Below are 20,103 nucleotides of genomic sequence, written 5' to 3'. Positions count from 1 at the left end.
GTTGATCAATCGAAATTATTGTCAATTACTTTTGATTGATATGCTTTTGCCATTTCTAACTGGGCGAGCTAAACGTCAGTGAAATTCAAACCGGTGTATTATTGGTTCGGCTTTTTATTTTGACCTCTTCACAACGCCCGCCTTTCTCCTAAAACTCGACAACCTATTGGCCAAATATATATCCTTCAACTGTCATAGAAATGCTACCTTATCTCATTGGCCGGCACAAACGTCAATCAGGAAAATGCTGTACTCTGACTGGTCAGTACCGCTAGCTCTCGGTGATTGACAAGTAACCAGATTGGCCAGAGGGCGCGGGTGGGGCGGTATCTCGTGTGGGCTTTTCAAGGCTTCACGGAGAGTGAATGTCGTCATGAGCGGTGGGTAGGAATTATAACGTTGGTGTTTATATTACTATGTTACTTTTATAAACATTCTATTGAGCGAATGAACCGATACATATGTTATATCGTAGCTTGCACACACGAGTTATAAAAATCACGCGAAGCACGGCGATTCTGCCAAATGCACACTTCCGGAAACACGGTTCTTTTCCGCAGCGAAGAGTTTATCTGGCTAGTTAGCAGTTTAGCATGCTAAGCAAGCAGTTTCCTCCTCCATCAGCGCACTCTTGAGTCTGTCTGCCCGCAGACAGAATAACTCTTTCATAGCACGCTGCACGATCATATAAAAGACGTAAACGTGTAGCCGGTTGATTAAAACATGACATAAAGAAATATTTTAAAGCACTCAATCATAATAGCTCAACCACTTGCAGGCATCTGACGTTTAGCCTGTTAGCGTTAGCCGCTGGCTTCAGACTGCAGCTTTAATCAAACTGTATTTTGCATTTATAGAGGCGTAAAAAAAAAAGAATTTTCTTACCGTCAACCACGAATTTTACTGTAAATACACCCGGTTTGGTTGTGTCCTGATTTTCAAGCCCGATGAGCTTGTTATGAGAGCAAGTTTTTAATGTGGTAAAGTTGCAAAACCTTTGAATTTGATGGCAATAAGATCACTGTTGTGTAATTCCTTTCGACATGTTATGATTGTAACGACTTAAAATAAAGTGTATAACTAGTTCATTTTGCTAGCTCTGACAGCCAATTAGCAAGCATCATAACATCAAGTGTTTATTTGGGTTGGGATCTTTGTACATGCGTGGTCAGTGCTGGGTGTTTACCAAAGATGTGTGTGTATATATATATATATATAGCAGAGCAGTGTTTCTCAGTTCTGGTTCTGGGGTAGCCCTGCACTTCAGGACCAGGATTGAGAACATCTTATGGTGTAAAGTGCCATTGAGTGCAGTGGATTGTGTTAAACCCTGTCCCGCTGAAACACTCCTCCCCAGGGTTTAGATTACCGCAGGTAACGCCTCCTTAGAGACACTGTCATAACTCATAACTGAAAGTGCATGCCATGCCGTTCATGTTTTGTTTATTTTGAACAATCCGTGCATTCGATTTGTTCAGTATTTCCAGTTCTTTACACAGTGATCACAAAACTGTGGTGCTTTAGAAAACAAGGACATGCAAAGTCTAAGCACAGAATTTTACTAGATGACTTTAGTAGTTCAATTAAATCCTGCTGCCTTATTTTATTCTCAACCGGAAATCACAGTCGGAGAGTTTATTTTTTTCCTTGCATAAATTGATTCACCTCCTTCTTGCAGATCAAAAGGACAGTATGGCCACCACTGTCGCAGTCAGCCCCAGTGAATATCTTCAGCCCTCCACCACCGCTTCTCAAGTAAGGACCCATGAGTCTATATTTTAGAGATGCACTTTAATGCTTGTTTTTTATTTATTTGGGTTTTTTTTTTACAGATAAATCAATAATTATCTTCATGTTATCGATGAAATCTTGAAGTCGTTTGAAATGCTTAGATACAATTACCAATAGTTATTCTCAGATTATATGTTCTTATATATTTCACATTGACATTCAAATAAAGAAAAATATTTTTTTCTGGCTTCACATTGTTTTTGTTGTAGTTAATGTATAGTATGTAGTGCTGTCAGTTAAACGCGTTATTAACGCCGTTAACGCAAACCTATTTTAACGGCGTTAATTTTTTTATCGCGAGATTAACGTTCTTTTTGGTCTAACAAACTTTGTAGTTTTTTCACATGCTGTTGCAACAACTAGTAACGTTAGAAAAACTACAACACCACTCCGGATGTAGCTAGACCAGAAACAAAACATCAGACACGTTGCGGCTGCCCACATTTGTTTCGGCCATTAAAAGAGTAGACGTGGATGGCAAGCATGAGACGCCGAAATGAGAAACGTATTAAGCCATGGTTTAACTCAGGGGTCTTCAACTAAAAGTGCTTGTCTTGAGCGCTGCTTTCTGCTCTGATGGTGCGTAGCCTACACACCGGACGCGAATGAAGCGTTTTGCGCGAGTGATTTAAGTCAATGCAAAGACGCAAATAGACATTCTGCGGCGCGAATTAAGCGGCGTGCATGTCGCGTCATTCGCGTTCGGTGTGAGCGCACCATCAGTTAGAGGTGGGCAGATCGATACTAATATCGATAATATCGATACCAACGTTGGTATCGGTATTGATCGATACCAACGTGAAAATATCGATACTTAAGTTTCAGTTTCTCTCGTTTTGCGACCTGGCCGTGTTTGTCAAAATGCTGCTGCTGTCACAGAGCAGAGCAAGCTCTCAAGAGTGCTGCTCGTGCTCGACGCTGCTCTCCTCCCCCTCTCCTGTGTTGTACCGTCACGTGACTCACCACTAGCGCTACCACCAGCAGTCAGGCGCGCGCGCCGCTCAGCCGCGCATTTCTAACAGCAGTCAGTCAGAGGCGGAGAATGGCAGCAGAGAGAAAGAGGAGCGTTGTATGTAAAACTTTGTGACTTTGTTTATTTAAGAAAAAAATCCTGAAAAGAAGTGCACTAAAGAGGAGAAACATTTTTTGTTAACATGCTACTTGAAAAGAGATTTTGTTTTTACATTTTTTATATTTGTGTGAAGTAATCATTTTGTAACTTTGTTTATTTAAATAAAACAGAAGTAACCAAAAGTTGTTTCTGAACAAAAGCTTTTGTAGTACTGATTAATAACCCAAAATGCAAATCACAAAAACAAATTCAAAGTCATGAAAATTCATTTAGATTTAGGTTGAAGACGCATCCACATTAATTATTAAAAAGTATCGATATTGGTATCGGTATCGGCGATACTGGCCCTGTATTTACTTGGTATCGGATCGATACCAAATCTAGCGGTATCGCACACCTCTACCATCAGTCTCTTCTTCACTGCATGCTTGACCGCGCGTCTGGGTCTGAACGTAGTAACAGTGAGCATTGCAACGTTAACTGTTTCATTAGGTCAAAAGGCTTCGCGGTCCGGATGGACGCATCTCGCGGGACCGGAGTCCGCTAGTTGGCGACCCCTGGTTTAACTGCACTATAGGCGGAGTCCTAGTTTACCTTGCATGTGCACTTTGTAATTTTATTTTGTATCACCCTGTTTTGATCCCTTAGAAAGGGCTGTTGAAGGGGCTGTTTGTGCAACAAAGTATTTTTTTCACCCTTTTATTGATGGACAGTGTTACATTGTGTGAGCGATTATTTGCTCCAAGTGTGAATGACTGCTTCAAGTGAGAATGTTGGTGTGAAATCGAACTCTACAGTATGCCAATTTTGTTTTCAATAAAACAAACATTTGAACAAAGCAAGCCGATCCACTTTTCTATGTTGATAAGAGCATTAAAATAAGAAAAAATAATGGGACAAAAAGAAATCAAGGGGCATTTAGAATAAATAAAAATGTGCGATTAATTGTGAGTTAACTATGGCATTAATGCGATTAATCGCGATTAAATATTTTAATCGTTTGACAGCACTAATAGTATGAAATAATAATAAAAAAAAAATTATAAAAAGGAGGTTAATGTAGGTAATAGTCAAAGCTTTCATCAAAACCTGAATAGTGATTCACACATTTTAAAAAAAAGAATGTACTATTTTTTATTGATCTCATGGGGAGAATAGACACAAACGTTTCGGCTCTCAAGCCATCTTCAGTATGAACAGTCAAAACTTTTAAATGTTTATGTGTTCACTCATTAATTAGAGGTTATTCATTAGATACAATGCAGTTTTAGTTTATAAAGTTACGATTTAATATGCTGGACCTGAGAAAGGTTAAAATGGTGTCAGCATTTTTTTGATTGCTTTAGGAAAGTTAAAAGTGAATCATAACATTTGTAATGTACCATATGAAAAATATTTGGGATGCACCGATATGAAAACTTTGGCCGGTATCGATCATTCTTTATATTTGAAAACCGATATATTGGCCGATAAATGTAAATTTAAATCCAAATTTTTATATAATTTTTTAAAGCCTGATTACAATTTTATGTAGCTTATATGAGAGTCTCGCGCTGCACCTTTTTTGAGTGATTCCAATCATATTTCAAGGAATCAAACTGTACGCATGTGAAGTGTCTCACCTGAAGGAAATAATCCATTATTTATCAGCTTTAAGATACCGGACTGATTTTCTTATCGGACCGAAAATGCTAACATTAAAACTGATTATATATCAGCTGATACCGATATGGTGTCTGATATATTGTGCATCCCTAAAAATAGATATCAATTTTGAATATATTTAAAATTATTACAAATATAAGTATTTTCAGAGTGTAGGGAGTCTGACACTACTATGTTATTTGTGGTGCTTCATGAGAGTGGGCGGAGCTAAAGACATAATTTGGCACATTTTCATTGTGAATTCTACTGTTAAACACGATTATTTTAAGAATAAGTTAAAAATAACATGGGCTGACAGCTTAAACAGAAGCAAATTGCATAGATTAACAACCTCATAGCTCATAGTAGGGCTGTCTTTAAAGGTTTATACGTTATTGTTAAAAGAGCTTTTACTTCCGGAACTTATCGGGTTGCACACTATTTTTATTACTCTGGAATACGTCATTCTGATTTGTCAGTTGCTGCATTCCACAGTCAAGTATTTCGGTATAATTACTGCTAAACTGTATAATTGACAGCTGTCCAAAAAAAAAAAACTGGCTATGCCAGTTTATTGTGTTTTTGTCTTTTTCTCCACACATTATGAAATATTGTTCTTAATTTAGTCATGCTTTTCATTCTAATTATTGTCAGTCAGCTCAAACTCTGGTAAATCTTTAAAAGTTTGCTTCTGTTAATTGTGTCTTGACATGCTCACATGTAGGATTCACAGCCTTCCCCACTGGCACTTCTGGCGGCTACCTGCAGTAAGATCGGTCCTCCTGCTGCCCAGGCCCCAGTCAGCACACAACCATCTCAGCCAACCACGCGCCGTCTGCACCCCATCAAGCCCGCCCCTATTGCTCCGGCTCCACCCAAAAACCTTGGGTTCCTCTCAGCGAAAGGGAATGTCATCCAGCTGCCTGCGGGACTTGGTTCGTCAGGGGCCAGTCCCATCGTCTTCACTATTCAGAGCCCTTCACGTCCAGCAGGAACATCCAATGCCAACATCCAGTACCAAGTGATTCCTCAGTTCCAGGGGTCTCAGACCATTCAAATGATGCCTCAGGGAGGACAGATCCAGATCATCCCTGGAACCAACCAGGCCATTATCACCTCACCTGTCACAGTTCAGGCTGCCACTCCGGCCCCTCCGCCTCTGGCCCCGGCACCCTTATCCCAGCACAAGACGGTGGCGATCAAGCCGTCCTCCCAAAAGCGGCGGCAGAATAATGCCAATGTAAATGCTAACATAGTACGACTCCCTAGTGGACTCACGCTCCCTCTTAATGTTACTACCAGTGATATGGGAGGAGGACATATTTTAACAGAGACTGCTGCTGTTCCAGTGAAGGGCAAGAGGGGAAGGAAGAGACAGGTGGCTATAGCCCCGCCCCCCACTGCTCCTCAACCGGCCTCACCGCCTCCTGTAGCCGAGCAGGTTGAAGCGCTGCTAATAGAGACCACAGCCGACAACATTATTCAGGTACGTGCATTTCTGTAATTCTGCTTTGGCTTGAGTGCTTTAGCTCATACTTGTCATTTTGTGAATTGTTGGTTTCCTGGATGTCGTCTAAAGCCTGGAACACACCAAGCCGACGGTCGGCCGTCGGGCAGTTTTCGTGGGTCGGCCAACTAAGTTTTCTCTGTGTGTTCCACACCGTCGGCTGACTTTGGTCCTCGTCATTTGACATTTTGAATCGCCGTTGGTCGTTCTGATTGGCTGTTCTGCTGGCGAACCAGTGCACAAGAAAAAAAAAAACAGAAGTGACCGTCTGTGGTGAGCGAGATTATGAGGTGTGCTTTGTTTATATAGGATATACAGGGTAGCTCTTCCGGTTTCCCGCTTTGAATAACGAAAACAGACTACTGCCACCAGCTGGTACGGAAGCTATTTAATGGTACGCAGGCGCAGAACGGACGTGCTACTTGGCCGTCGGATGTCGAGTGTCTGCTTGGTGTGTCAGGGAAATTTTGGACCCTGGCGCTGCCGACGTGAGCCAACTCAGCTGTTTGCTTTCGTTACCACTAGTTGGTCGGTGTCGGTTTGGTGTGTTCCTAGCTTAAAAGATTTACCCCCGGTTTCACAGACAATGCTTAAGCTAGTCCTAGACTAAAATGCATGTTTGAGCTGTTTTAACTGAAAGAATCTTGCACTGACAAATCTTAAAATATGTCAGTGGCATTGTTTTGTCTCAAGATGCACACCAGTAATGTTTTTTTCTTGGACACGTTTATAAAAGTTACTTAAATGTCCTAATTGAACTAAGGACTAATCTTGGCTTAGTCTAAGCCCTGTCTGTGAAACCGGGCCTTAGAAATGAAAATGACCTTGATTGTTTACACTGTTCTGTGTTGGCATGTGTGTCAAGGGAAAATCATGTTTATCTGTCCTTTTTGGTGATGCTTATCAAAAAAAAATTTTTTTTGTTGTTGTTGCACAGCCTGTCCTATTTCACAATTAAAAGATATTGAGAAATTTTGCTAAAAATAAATATGCTATTTTTAAGAGTTTAACTTACTACTTGACAGTTAAGACCCTTGCAACTTTCATTATCATAATTAAAAAAAATTATTCTTTACATTACTGAAATGCAAAAAAAAGAATAAGTTATAAATATTAGGGGTGCTCCGATCGATCGGCAACCGATCTCGATCGGTCGATAATCGCTTTGGGATGGTTGATCGGCGGTCTCCAAAAAGGCCGATCTCATGAACCGATCGCAGCTGACGACACATAAAACCCGCACCTGCCGTGAGAGCTAGGGCATGATATGCAGCGACACCGTCTCATTCCCTTTCCAGCGCGGGTAAAATAATTATAATGCTGAAGGTGAGGTACAATTCATATTTCTATATTAAATAACTTACGCAGTCATTTGAAAACTTTCTGTGGGATGTAAGTTCACAAACAGCGCAGGTGAAATCACCGCGTGAGCGCGCGCTCTCTCTCTCTCCCTTTGCAAATGCTCAAATGGCTTCACATCAGCGCATCGCATCTGCAATAAAATCAAGCTGCACAGTTGACAGGATTTGCCACTTTGCACAATCGAGGCAGTATCGCATGGTCACTAAAGTTTATCATTTGCATTTATTTTTAAGTCTTGCCAGTGTTAAAAAAAAAACGTTAACTCAGCACGCGCGCGCACGGTCTGGAGAGTCACGGTCACACACACACACACACACACACACACACACACACACACACACACACACACACACACACACACACACACACACACACACACACACACAGGCCATCTCACAAAAAGCTTGCGAGTACAAATTGCGTTGAAATGGTCAGATACACACAAATGTATGTACTCCTTGTTCGCTCTTAAAGTGACAGCTGTCGAATAAACTGCTGCTGTCTCTGAGTTTCTCTTTGTCTTGTGTTGAACCTTTATGACACTCACTGCTCTTGAATGACTAACTTTTGCAACCTTAAGTGTAAGGATTAAACTAATTTAATTTATTCAGGGAAGACCAATATTAATTTACATTTGATTTCTTATTAAATGTCTTTGGTATTTCTTATCTTAATACTAATGTTAGACCTACCTGAAAAATAGTTTTTTAAAACAAAAGTGCACTGCATGATCAAATATTTAAGTGAGATAATTATATACATTTAATATATACATTTATTTGGGAAAGATGGCCTAAGTAGCCTTAAGTTCTCATTTTCTAAAATAAACACTTGTTGGTTCTTCAAGATCTTGACTCAGTTAGAGTTAGTTATGATGCAAACTCTGCGAGATTATAGATAAAAGTTTGCCATTCTCCTGCCATTCTGTGATCGGCAGTGATCGGCAATCGGCAGATCATGATCTTGATGATCGGTAATCGGTGATCGGCCCCAAAAATGCTGATCGGAGCATCTCTAATAAATATAAAGTATATTTACACCATATTTGGTTGAATGTTTTTATGCTTGTTTGAAATAAATTGGTTAATAATGTGCATTAATCTTGAATAGGGCTGCACGATTTGTGGAAATTATCTAACTGCGATTATTCTGGTTAAGATTATGATTTAAATGCGTGTGTGTGTTAAAAGTGTGTGTGTGTGTGTATATATAATATTTTGTGTTTATATATTAATATAACATTTCTATTATTAAAAAAATATTTTAAGAATAAATATAACTATAATACTACTATTATTACTAATAATAATAATAATATTTATATTTTACAGAAAACTTATTTTACAAAAACTGTTAATATGCAGACAGCCTATGACTAAAAATCATCAGAAAGGTCTAAGGATTTATTTAAAAATTATTATTATAAAAATCTGTGCTTTTTATCTGTGATATCAATTTCTTAAAGTCTATGTCTTTTAATATGAAATATGAGCCTCTTATGCATCCACTGTGGGGGGGAAAAACGTAATATTTAAGAAACACATGGATTTTGTCATATAAATTTATTTAGAGAGGAGTATTATTTTTCTCATTTGTTACCAAAAAGTTTAATTCATACTGGATGCCAGAGGGCGCCCTCGAGCAGAAACTCCACATTTGAAGTAATAGTTTTAAGGAAATCTCTAATGTGAAGCTTAGCTAGCGCTGTAAGCTGAATAAAAGGAAGATAGAAACGCTTTGACTAAGTAAACATTGAAGACAGTAAACACGACTGCATCAAGTTGTGGTGCATTTGAGTTCTTCAAGCCTTCTCAGGTATTTTCATAATAATAAAGTATGCAGTGCTGATCGACATAGACTTTATCATTGTATATAATACTAGAGAATAACTACATTGTCTGCTTCATTCTACATTTATGCATTTAGCAGACGCTTTTATCCAAAGCGACTTACAACTTGGGGGTACATGAAGCGATTGGTCATGAAGAGTCGAGTAAGCGCAACAAGTGCCTGAAATACTGAGACCATGTACATTGCTCAGTGTAGCACAGGCTAGAGTAGGGAGGGAAAAAAGGGGGAGAAAGAGGAAAGGAAAGGTTTTTTTTTATTTTTTTTTATGAGGTTATGTGGTCATGTTGAAGACAAGACGTGCTGCTGCATTCTGGATCATTCGAAGTGTTTGGATCGCACAAGAGGGGAGTCCAGCCAGAAGCGCATTGCAGTAGTCAAGGCTAGAAATAACCAGGGCCTGTACAAGAAGCTGTGTTGCGTGCTCTGTTAGGAACGGTCTAATCTTCCTGATGTTGTGGAGCACAAACCAGCATGAGCGAGCTGTCTTAGAAATGTGTCCCCTGAAGGACAACTGGTCATCAAATGTTACTCCAAGATTTCTGACTGACTTTGATGGGGTAATCAAGGATGTACCTAACTGGATGGTGAAGTCATGTTGTATAGTGGGACTGGCGGAGAAGATGAGAAACTCAGTCTTTGCCAGGTTGAGCTGCAGGTGATGTTTTCTCATCCATGCAGTGATGTCAGCCAGACAGCTGGAGATTTGTGCAGCTACTGTGGGGTCGTCTGGTTGAAATGAAAGGTAGAGCTGAGTGTCATCAGCATAGCAGTGGTATGAGAAGCCATGTGCCTGAATGATGGGTCCCAATGAAGTAGTGTAGATGGACAAGAGGAGAGGACCAAGCACTGAGCCCTGAGGAACCCCTTGGCCAGTGGATGTGCTTCGGATTCCTCTCCTCTCCAGGCAACCTTGAAAGACCTACCTGTGAGATAAGACTCAAACCAAAGGAGTGGAATCCCTGTGATGCCCAGTGATGAGAGGGTGGACAGAAGAATCTGATGATTGACCGTGTCAGCAGATAGATCGAGCAGGACGAGGACTGATGATTTGGAATCAGCTTAAGCTATCCGCAGGGCTTCAGTGACCGACAGTAGTGCAGTCTCTGTGGAGTGGCCCCTTTTGAAACCTGATTGGTTGATGTCCAGCTGATTATTCTGTGACCTGGTTGAAAACAACTCGTTCAAGAGTTTTCGCTATGAATGGTAGGAGAGAAACAGGTCTGTAGTTATCTATGAGTGATGAGTTTAATGTGGGTTTCTTAAGCAGTGGACTTACCCGATCCTGCTTGAATGTGGTAGGGAAAATGCCGGTGCAGAGAGATGTGTTGATGATGTGTGTGAGTGCTGGTAGGAGTCTAGGAGAGATGGCTTGAAGGAGGTGTGAGGGAATGGGATCGAGAGGACAGGTGGTAGGATGGCTGGAGAGAAGTTTAGATACGTCTCAGTGAGTGTAGAAAATGAAGAGCGAGGATGTTTGGTTGTGGATGTGGCTGATCTAAAATCCACAGTGCGCTAGGGGTGGTTAATCTGTCTGATTTCCCGATTCGATTTGATTACGATTATTGAAGTCCCGATTCGATTACAGTCGATTTTCGATTATTAGCGATTATTGATTTTCCATTTCACAACAGTAAACGAAAATACACTACAAAGTGATTGCAGTATAAAAAAAAGTCAACTACTGAATTACTTAACTCTTTTATTGAGTAACAACAACTCAAAGCACTTGTCGTGTAGTGTCGTGTAGTTACACAGAAATGAATACATCACATTGTGTTGTGACTCATCACGTTGAACTAAACAATAACAAATAAATGAAAGGCTTATTTCCTTTAGGAAGTAGATCAGAACCAACATACTGTAGAAATTGGACAATTTTCTTCTAGAAAGACAACGTGTTCAGGTGGAGGAAGACTGCAGGTTGCAGTCGAAACATGTCAAGGTAAAGAAGAAGTTTTTTCTCCACCTAAACACCTTGTCTTACTAGAAGAAAATTGTCCAATTTAATCATTAAGAAGACAAAATGAACATTTTTGAACAACTTACTGTAGCTTCAGCTTATATACTGTACTGTAGAACACAGTGACAAAATGTCAAGAGTGTTAGTGATGGATGCGGTGCGCGCGTGGACCGCTCGAGCTCCTCTCGTTCGTTTCCTGATGTGAGAAAGACAAAAGGGGAAAAAACGACAGAAGAAAAACGGGTTCGTGTCGGAGGAGTGTCGAGGCCCGTTCGGTTCCGTGAGCGGGAGCCGCGGGTCGGTGCAACGGTGGAGCGGCGGAGCGCGGGACTCGAGCCCGGGGAGATCAGACGGGCCTGTCCGGTATACACATCCCGTTATCAGACATCTGTGCTGCTTTAGTGTGGCGTTGTTTGTGTTTCCAGTAGGGATGGGCAACAGTGGTCGAGTAATCGAGTACTCGAACGTGACAGCGATCATCGATCATGAGAACGATGATCGCCCTGAAAAAAAAAATATTTGTCTCTTTTTTTATTGGTTATTGCGTCGTTTTGCGCGGTACCGGAGGTCTGATTGGTTGTCGTTATACAGCACGCCTCATGACCGCGGCGAAATAAAGTGAAGAGGCGTGCACTGCAGTGATGTCTGGAATCACTGATCATTAAATGTTTAGTGCAAGATGTGCAGCGCCAATCTGTCATAGCATTATAATGAGAACACCGTGGAAAATGCTGCTAAATGATCTGTGCTCAGTTCCCCATTTATCAGCTTATCCTCAGAGAAACTAGCGAGAACACTCAGACTAGCGTGTGAAGTTCATGTGCGCATTCGCGTCCTTTTCTGCAGATGCAGAAGATTACCTTTATGTTGTTTATCTGATTAATCTAATATAAAACGCGTTTGGTTGAGCTTAATAAGATAGAAAAGCGCTGCCGTTATACCGGCTGTTCATTCTCTTCAGTTTCAGCTCAAATGCATTAATGCTCGAGCTCGACATGGTTTAGAGACAGATATTCTTTTCAGATAGGCTATTTCTTTCTCAGAATCATTGACATTAGTAATGCAGCAGTGCTATACTGTTCTCGTATTTTTTTTAACAGTAGGCCTAGACCTAGTTTATTTAAAGTTGTTTTTCGTTATGAGTTTGAAAACGCGCAGTGATGTCTGTAAACGCTTCGATCATAATACAATTAAGTGCATGATGTGCAGAGTCAATCTGTCAAAGCATTATAATGAGAACAGGATTTTAATAAAATGTTGTTTCTGTGTGCTTTCGTTGTCCGTGTATCAGCGTTGTTAAGGGTTCGAGCGCATTCAAAATGTTCCGTTTCAAACCCTTCGCCTGTAAAATCTAGCACGCTGAAGTTCACGTGCGCATTCACGTCCTTTTGTGTTGATATATGTCGTAATAGGTTCATAATAATCTTCATATTAACATTGATATAGGGTACGTTTGGTTGAGTTTATTAACCAGCTAGCAAGCTCTGCAGGGTGGTGTTATTCCACAGTTTCAGCTCAAAGGCAATGCTCGATATTACTGACTTGGTTATTTGAGTCCTTTTATAAAGATGTTTCTTTTTCAAAGACATTTATGCATCATAATCAAGCAGTTATTTTTTGTTTTATATGTTCATGTTTTCATATACCTGTTTTCATGTCACGTTTGTATTTGTCAACAACCATTTTCATAACCGTTTTCATTATCTCAATAACGGACATGCCCCGCCCCCTGCACATGCCCCGCCCCCAATTACTCGAGTACTCGTTTTTGAGACCTATCGATGATCGAAATGAGAAATGGACAAAAATGCCCATCCCTAGTTTCCAGCATCAGTCCGGCTGTGTGTGTGTGTGTGTGTGTGTGTGATCCGCTCATCGCGTCCTCAGGATCGCCTTTATTCCCGCGAATGTCATCTGACGCGCTCATAAATCTGCGGATTGAAGGCGTTTATTCTGTGTTTGTGCGCGAATCTGAGCCGTGCTAACGCGCTAATGCTAATGTGCCTGAGCTCCAGAGGAGGCGAGGCGGGAGGATTTCTAGAGTGTTCCCTCAGAATCATCTCAGCATTAACGACAGATTTACATTCATCTAATGAACACACACACACACACGCACGGTGGTAGTGTCAGGTTTAGATAAATAAAAAAATTGATTTTTGAAAATTTAAATATCGATTCATACTCGTCCATAACATACTCGCGATTAATCGATAATCGATTTTTTTCACCACCCCTACAGTGCGCGTGGGTGAGAACTGACTGCTGATAGTTGTTGTTTTGTTTGTGAAGAATTGGGCAAAATCGTCTCGAGATAGGGAGGTGGTGGGGGAGGACAGAGGAGAGAGTTAAATGTTCTGAAAAGTGTGCGTGAGTTTGAGGCGCTGTTGATCTTGTTTTGGAAATAAAAAGATTTAGCTGCATGTACTTCATCCAAGAAGGATGAGAGCAGGGACTGATACGTACCTAGATCAGATGGGTGGTTAGATTTACACCATTTTCTCTCTGCTGTCTTGAGTATCGTCCGGTGTTCACAAATAACATCAGATAACCAAGGGTTAGAGGGAGTAGCTTGTGCTGGCCTAACAGGAAGGGGGCAAATATTGTCTAGACAAGAAGTTAAAGTTGAGCATAAAGTGTCAGTTGCAGTGTTAATATCCATAGAGAGAGTTGTGTGGATGAGGGAAGGGAGGATGACAGAGCAGAGGAGAGATGAGAGGGAGAATGTGAGCTCAGGTTTCACCTGAAAGTAACTGGTGGAGGAACTGGTGGTGCATTCTGTGATAAGAAGCCACATCAACTCACAAACACTCGACTGACGATATGAAGTGAGCTAAAACATGTTATTAAACGTATTTTGTTGGACAACAGGTTTATGAACACTTCACATAACTAGTTTGTAAAGATGTTGCTTTTTCAAACGCACGTTATAATAAGCGACTCAAACTCGCAGTGCTTTCAGACGGAGCAGCGTTTACTACTGATCGTACTACTAAGTCGCTTTTCACTAACACGCTGGGCATTTATTTATTTCATTAAAATCGCAGCCTTTGTGCTTTCATAATCGCACATAAGCCAACTCGTGATTGCGGTTCGATTAATCGTGCAGCCCTAATCTTGAATAATTATTAATAATTCAATTTAAAACGACTTATTTTATTGTTATTTATATACTACTATAATAATATTTTTATTTTGTAAATTATAAGAAATTGTTAGTACTTTGTATGTATTTTCCATTTATTTCACTATTTAGAGAATTTATTTTTATTTCAGTTTTAGTTTTAATTCAACTTTAGTTTGTATTTTCAGTTAATAATTTGTTATTCTTCAACCTAAACTTGTTTCAGGTAGATGCCAAGGTAACATTTGTATTTTAGATTTAGACTTTCATTTTTATCCAATTTATATTTAACTTTATATCAGCTTTATGAAAAATATTGTTAATAATTTAAGTTAATAGCCCTGATTTCAATCATGAAAATCTAATGAGAATAATGGTATTAAAAATGGCAATTAAAAAAGTCCAGAATTTGGAGGAAAGTATGCTTGTTGTTTGTTTTTTCCTTTTTTTTTAAATAAAATTCTCCCTTTAAGTAGGTAGGAATTGTTTTTGTGGATTGTGTCTGTTTCTAATAATGTCTACCTGTAACAGGCAGGAAATAATCTCCTGATCGTGCAGAGTCCAGGGGGGAGTCAGCCTGCCATGTTGCAGCAGGTGCAGTTGGTTCAGCAGAAATCCGATCAGCAGGTCGTCCAGATCCCCTCGCAGGCTCTAAAAGTGGTACAGGCAGCCTCTGCCACACTTCCTCCTGTACCGCAGAGACAGACAGTCACGCCCAGTGTGCAGATGTCCCCGCAAGAACCCACACAGGTACGTCAAAAAAACTCTTTACTGTTAATAATCAAGTTTAAACAAGGGCTGTGAATCTAAGGCTATGTTCAGACTGCAGGTAAATGTGTGCTATTCTGTGTTATTAAAGATTTAACATACCCAAAGTTATCAAGACAGTTGCGAAAGGTAGTCAGTGAAGGACAGTGATGTGTCAGAGCTCATAACTATTGCAGTGACCGCTCTATTTACAAGCAAAACCTCATAAATGATTAAAAACTCTGCTCTCTTTTTTCAAGTCAAGTCAACTTTATTTATATAGCGCTTTTAACAATGTAGATTGTTTCAAAGCAGCTTTACAGTGTTAAACAGGAAAATAATACAGCATAATTTTATCCAGCTGTATAGCCATTCTGGAAAAAACGCTGATGTCATCAGTTCATTTCAATTATCATTCAGTGACAGTGTGGGCTTTAGATCAATAATCAGATCAGTAATTTAGTTTAAATGGTTAATTTAGTTTATTAATTAGATTTATTTCGATGTTTAGTTGAAAAATGTAGTGTTCCTAGTTCTAGTTCCTAGAAAAAAATTTCACATCCTAGTCTTTGGTTTTAATATGGCCTTTGCATAAATTTGCTGGCTTCCGCGGCAGATCACACAAGAAATAAACACGTAATGCAACCCTCTACTACGCACACCTTGGCAATATAATCGCCATTGGCTAGTAAATTTTCTAGTTTACTCGCCAGACTGATATACTATTTTATTTATATTAGTGCTGTCAAATCGATTAATAACAGTTAACCGCATCCAAAATAAAAGTTTGTGTTTACGTAATATATGTGTGTGTACTGTGTATAATTATTATGTGTGTATAAATACACACACATGCATGTATATATTTAAGGCTGCAGTCTGTAACTTTTTCTGGTTAAAAATGATCCACAACAAGCCAGTATTCAAATCTCCTTACCTTAGCTTGATTCACAACGGTAAGCTTGTAATAATGTGTTGTAATTAGAGTGGTATGGTGGATTTCCGTGGGAAATTCAAATATGTCTGCGTGTCATTACGTCACGTCTGTATACATAAAGAAAGATTCCGGCTAGTAGTAGTAACGCACGTGAGGAGTGGACCACATGTTCTCCAGCGGATCATTTATAGCCTTTTCTCACAGCAGCTGGAGTAATTAAACGTATCATTTTGATGGCGGATTGTAATCCAGAAAGGCCCAAATGACATCATCAGTGACAACTGGAGATTCACCTGTAGTCAAAAGCAAAAGATTAGACTGTACAGAAATTGAAGTCTACAGGTAACTAAACACTAGGGGTGTAACGATTCATCTACTACATCGATGTATCGATTTAATAATAGGAAATAACGCATTGGATTTAAGCACGTCAGACTTTATAAGGATGTTTTTTCTTAGCACTTTTAATGATAAAGGCGTCAAACGTTACTCGATTCAGTCTGCCTATCTGTGACATCATCGCAACGCACGCACCAGCAGCAGCGCTAAGAAAACAAAACATAGCATGGCGGATGGCAGAGGAGAAGCCAACGAGCGATATTATCAAGCCACCAGGAGAAAGAGCTACCTGTCCTTTCAACCCTTGCTTGTTACCTGTGCATTCCTGGCACCAGTGTGCCAGCAGAGCGAGTTTTTAGTACTGCTGGCGACATAATGAACGCACAAAGAAGTGTTCTGCGGTCAGATCATGTTGATATTTTTGGGAAAAAAATCTGTAGAGTCATTGAAGAGTAGTTGGTTACATTTTATCTTTTGTTAAATATTGTTTGTTTATTAAACTGAGAGTGGTAGCAGGTTCAGCCAGTTTATTCAACCTGAAGAAATGTTGGTTGCACTTTATTTTTGATATTAATATTGTATTTATATTATTTTAATGTTGAAACACAACAGCAAAAGTAGCAGGTAAACCTACTATTAATTAAACCTGAAGAGAAGTTAGTTGCACTTTATTTTTGATATTAATATTGTAATATTTTTATGTTGGAAAACAAAAGCAGAAGTAGCAGGTTAACCTACTGTTGAAATGTTGGTTGCACTTACTGTGCTTTTATTGAAAATGTATTGAATATTGAAAATGAGAGCAGAAAAGGTTAACTTCCTGTTAATTCAACCTAAACTGTTGGTTGCACTTTATTCAAATAAAATTTGAATGCATTTGCTATTAATTGTTGTTTACTTGTTTGTTTATATCCATAATTAATTGATACCGGATTCCCTTACAAGAAACAACAGGAATCTAGAAAACTTCACCTGCACTGACCAGTATCCAGATATTTATTTCAGTCACACAATTTTTGGCTAAAAAGTTACTGAATCGATTTCAAGTCACTGAATCGTTTCGGATCGTATCGTTCTAAATTAACCAGTATCGTCCTTGAATCGTATCGACAACCTCAAATCGTGATACGAATCGAATCGTTGTTAAAACGAATCGTTACACCCCTACTAAACACACATAGTCACGCAATGCTAATGCTGTTAACATTAGCAATTTGAGAACAAAGTATAACAATAATAATAATTTGCACGGTTTGATGTTATATGACAGCGAATAACTTTGCATCTGAGGTGTTTAAAGACTAATGACGACTGTCATTGTCGGCGCCGATAGCATTGTGGGTAAGTGCGTCACCATGTAGTGTTGTTGTGCTTCGGGAGACCCGAATTCGAGTCCTGTCTCATGGACTTTTCCCAATCCGCCCCCCTCACTCTCTTCCACCTTACATCCTGTCTAGCTACTTTCCTATCCTAATAAAAGGCAAAAACGCCAATACTAAATCTTTAGAATGTAACATACTTGTTAGCAGTTGAATTTTAAAACAATTTATCAGAACAAGTTAAATATGGTTAGAAAAATTTGAGTCTGGAAAAGTATGGAATTTTGAAATAAATTGTGTAGGAACCCTGATGTGCGATCATTTAGATTTAATCACTGTTGGTAGCGTGATTTATTCTAATGTTTTGTTCCCAAAAGTGGCGCAGACATGTTAATTACTTGTTCAGAAGACATTTTCCGGTGAAAATTCTTATTTAGGTTATACTCCAAGATGTAGAATCTGTGATTCTGAAGTACACACACCGGTGCGGTGTCTGACAGCAAAACTGCACATACTCCTCAAAACATTAGATTAATCCGCGCTGAGGTGCCGTGCCAACGCACACCTCGCGTACAGATGATAAATCCGCAAATAACTGCAATTGCAGGTTTCAAACAGAGATGTAGGGATGTGGAAATGAAGCCTCATGAAGCAGTGAGGCTTTACCCTGACTGTTTCGGGAAAAGATTCAAAGCTTCGAGAGTGTCAAGAACAGCGCCATCTGGTGCTTATTTAAAATAAAGCAGGCAGAAGTCTGTGGAAGAAGCTCTGTCAGATGAAGCAACCACAACACACTCCATCGTTTCAATGCTATGTGTACAAATAAAAGCTTTATATGTTTGTGTTTAATGTGTCCAGTAAATAAATTAATTTACCCATTAAAGTGTGTCAATAAAATATAATATGAGCTTATATGATTCAATAAGATGTAATGTAAGCCTACTCTCTCTCTCTCTCTCCACACACACACACACACACACACAAAATAAGGACATTGTGTGATAGGATCATCTGTAATTAAATGTGCTTATGACACTAGGCAGTGATAGTGCTTGTGTAACAGTAATGACAGTAAGGCAAATATTTTACCAAAATACAAAGACACAACTCCAACAAACAAAAAATAATAAATAGTGACGAATAAATTTTATCTAAATGTAATATTGTTTAACTTTCAAAGTACAGCACTCTCCTCACAAAACCATCAACCAGACTGAGGCAACAAGGACTTGTTAAGTAAGATCTGGGGGTTCGAAGCTTCTGACACGCAAAGTGAAACGCGCACGTGATTGGACAGAAAGTGAGGCTTCATTTGTCATCGATCACGTGACTCTAGGAAACCAATACACACCCCGATACGGAGCTTCACTACAAAATGTGTCGCATGCGCGATACGCGCATCGACGCTTCAGTGTCATACGTAACATCACTACAGAGATGGCGACACAGAGGCAAAACTTACGGACTGCAGCTTTAAGAAATGTTTTTTATATTTCTATATAATATAAATTATAGAAATATATACATTATATATACATGCCAATATTTCCTAAATATGTATATGTATTACATAAAATAAATACATTATATAAAAACATTTCTTAAATATATTATTGTGTGTGTATTTATATATACATAATAATTATACACAGTACACACACATACAGCCCTATACATATACACACACATGTATGAATGCATATTTTATATTTTAACTGAACTTAGGACTGGCGGTGGTGCTTCAGATATTGTTGGTCATTCAGTGTTTCTGTTAAAAAAATATATAATAGTAATAGATCACTACTACTACTAATGTACTAAAGACTGATGAGCTGCTGGTTTCATATTATAAATGTTAATCACGTTGTCAGCGTTGCTCAAACTGATTTGCTGAAATCAAAACAGTAAAGATAATATGAGTGCCAGCCAATGAGATTGCCGTTTGCGCATTAGTCCCGCCCACTACCGGAAAAACATATCTATGTTCTTAAAAGCTAAATAATTCCAAATGAACTCACATTGTTGTTGTTTTGACAGGAAAATACAACAAAGAATATGGTTTACATGTAGCGCGTCGATTCTGCGTGGTATGTAAGACTCTCTCTCTTTGTGTGTGCGTATGTGTGTGAGAGAGAAACGCAGCGCTCTCTCAAAGCGGCGGCGAGTTGTGCGCCTTCACACTAGAGTTTACGGTACATCAGAGACAGGTATGTGCGCATCCATTGAGCTGAACTGAAATAGACAGATCGCTTGACAGAGAAACACTGTTTCTCTGAGTGTTCAGCGAGTTAAAATACAGTGGGGAGAACAAGTATTTAGATTAGATTAGATTCAAGTTTATTGTCATTACACATGTACAAGTACAATGCAACGAAATGTTTTTGGAGCAAGCCTCCGAGCCGCAGCTATTTAAAGCGCCGCCACTGATACACTGACAATTTTGCAGGTTTGCC

General features: G+C 39.4%; 1 protein-coding gene across 2 annotated transcripts in view; it reads left to right on the top strand.

Moving 5' to 3' along the window:
* Nucleotides 1-339: 339 nt before the first annotated feature.
* sp2 (sp2 transcription factor) overlaps nucleotides 340-20,103 on the top strand; it is a 29,151-nt gene continuing 9,387 nt past the window's right edge. The window contains exons 1-4 of one of the 2 annotated variants that reach the window (XM_079845101.1): nucleotides 340-380; nucleotides 1,679-1,755; nucleotides 5,232-5,993; nucleotides 14,840-15,058. In XM_079845101.1, coding sequence (XP_079701227.1) covers nucleotides 374-380; nucleotides 1,679-1,755; nucleotides 5,232-5,993; nucleotides 14,840-15,058 — 1,065 coding nt within the window. In that variant the 5' untranslated portion in view covers nucleotides 340-373. Of the gene's footprint in view, nucleotides 399-1,678; nucleotides 1,756-5,231; nucleotides 5,994-14,839; nucleotides 15,059-20,103 lie in introns of both variants that reach the window. The other variant, XM_079845102.1, reaches the window with a different exon arrangement.

Source organism: Gobio gobio (assembly GCF_949357685.1).
Source record: "Gobio gobio genome assembly, chromosome: 19".
NCBI lineage: Eukaryota > Metazoa > Chordata > Actinopteri > Cypriniformes > Gobionidae > Gobio > Gobio gobio.
The sequence above is the reverse complement of the archived record's forward strand: the minus strand, read 5'-3'. Positions and strand labels throughout refer to the sequence as shown.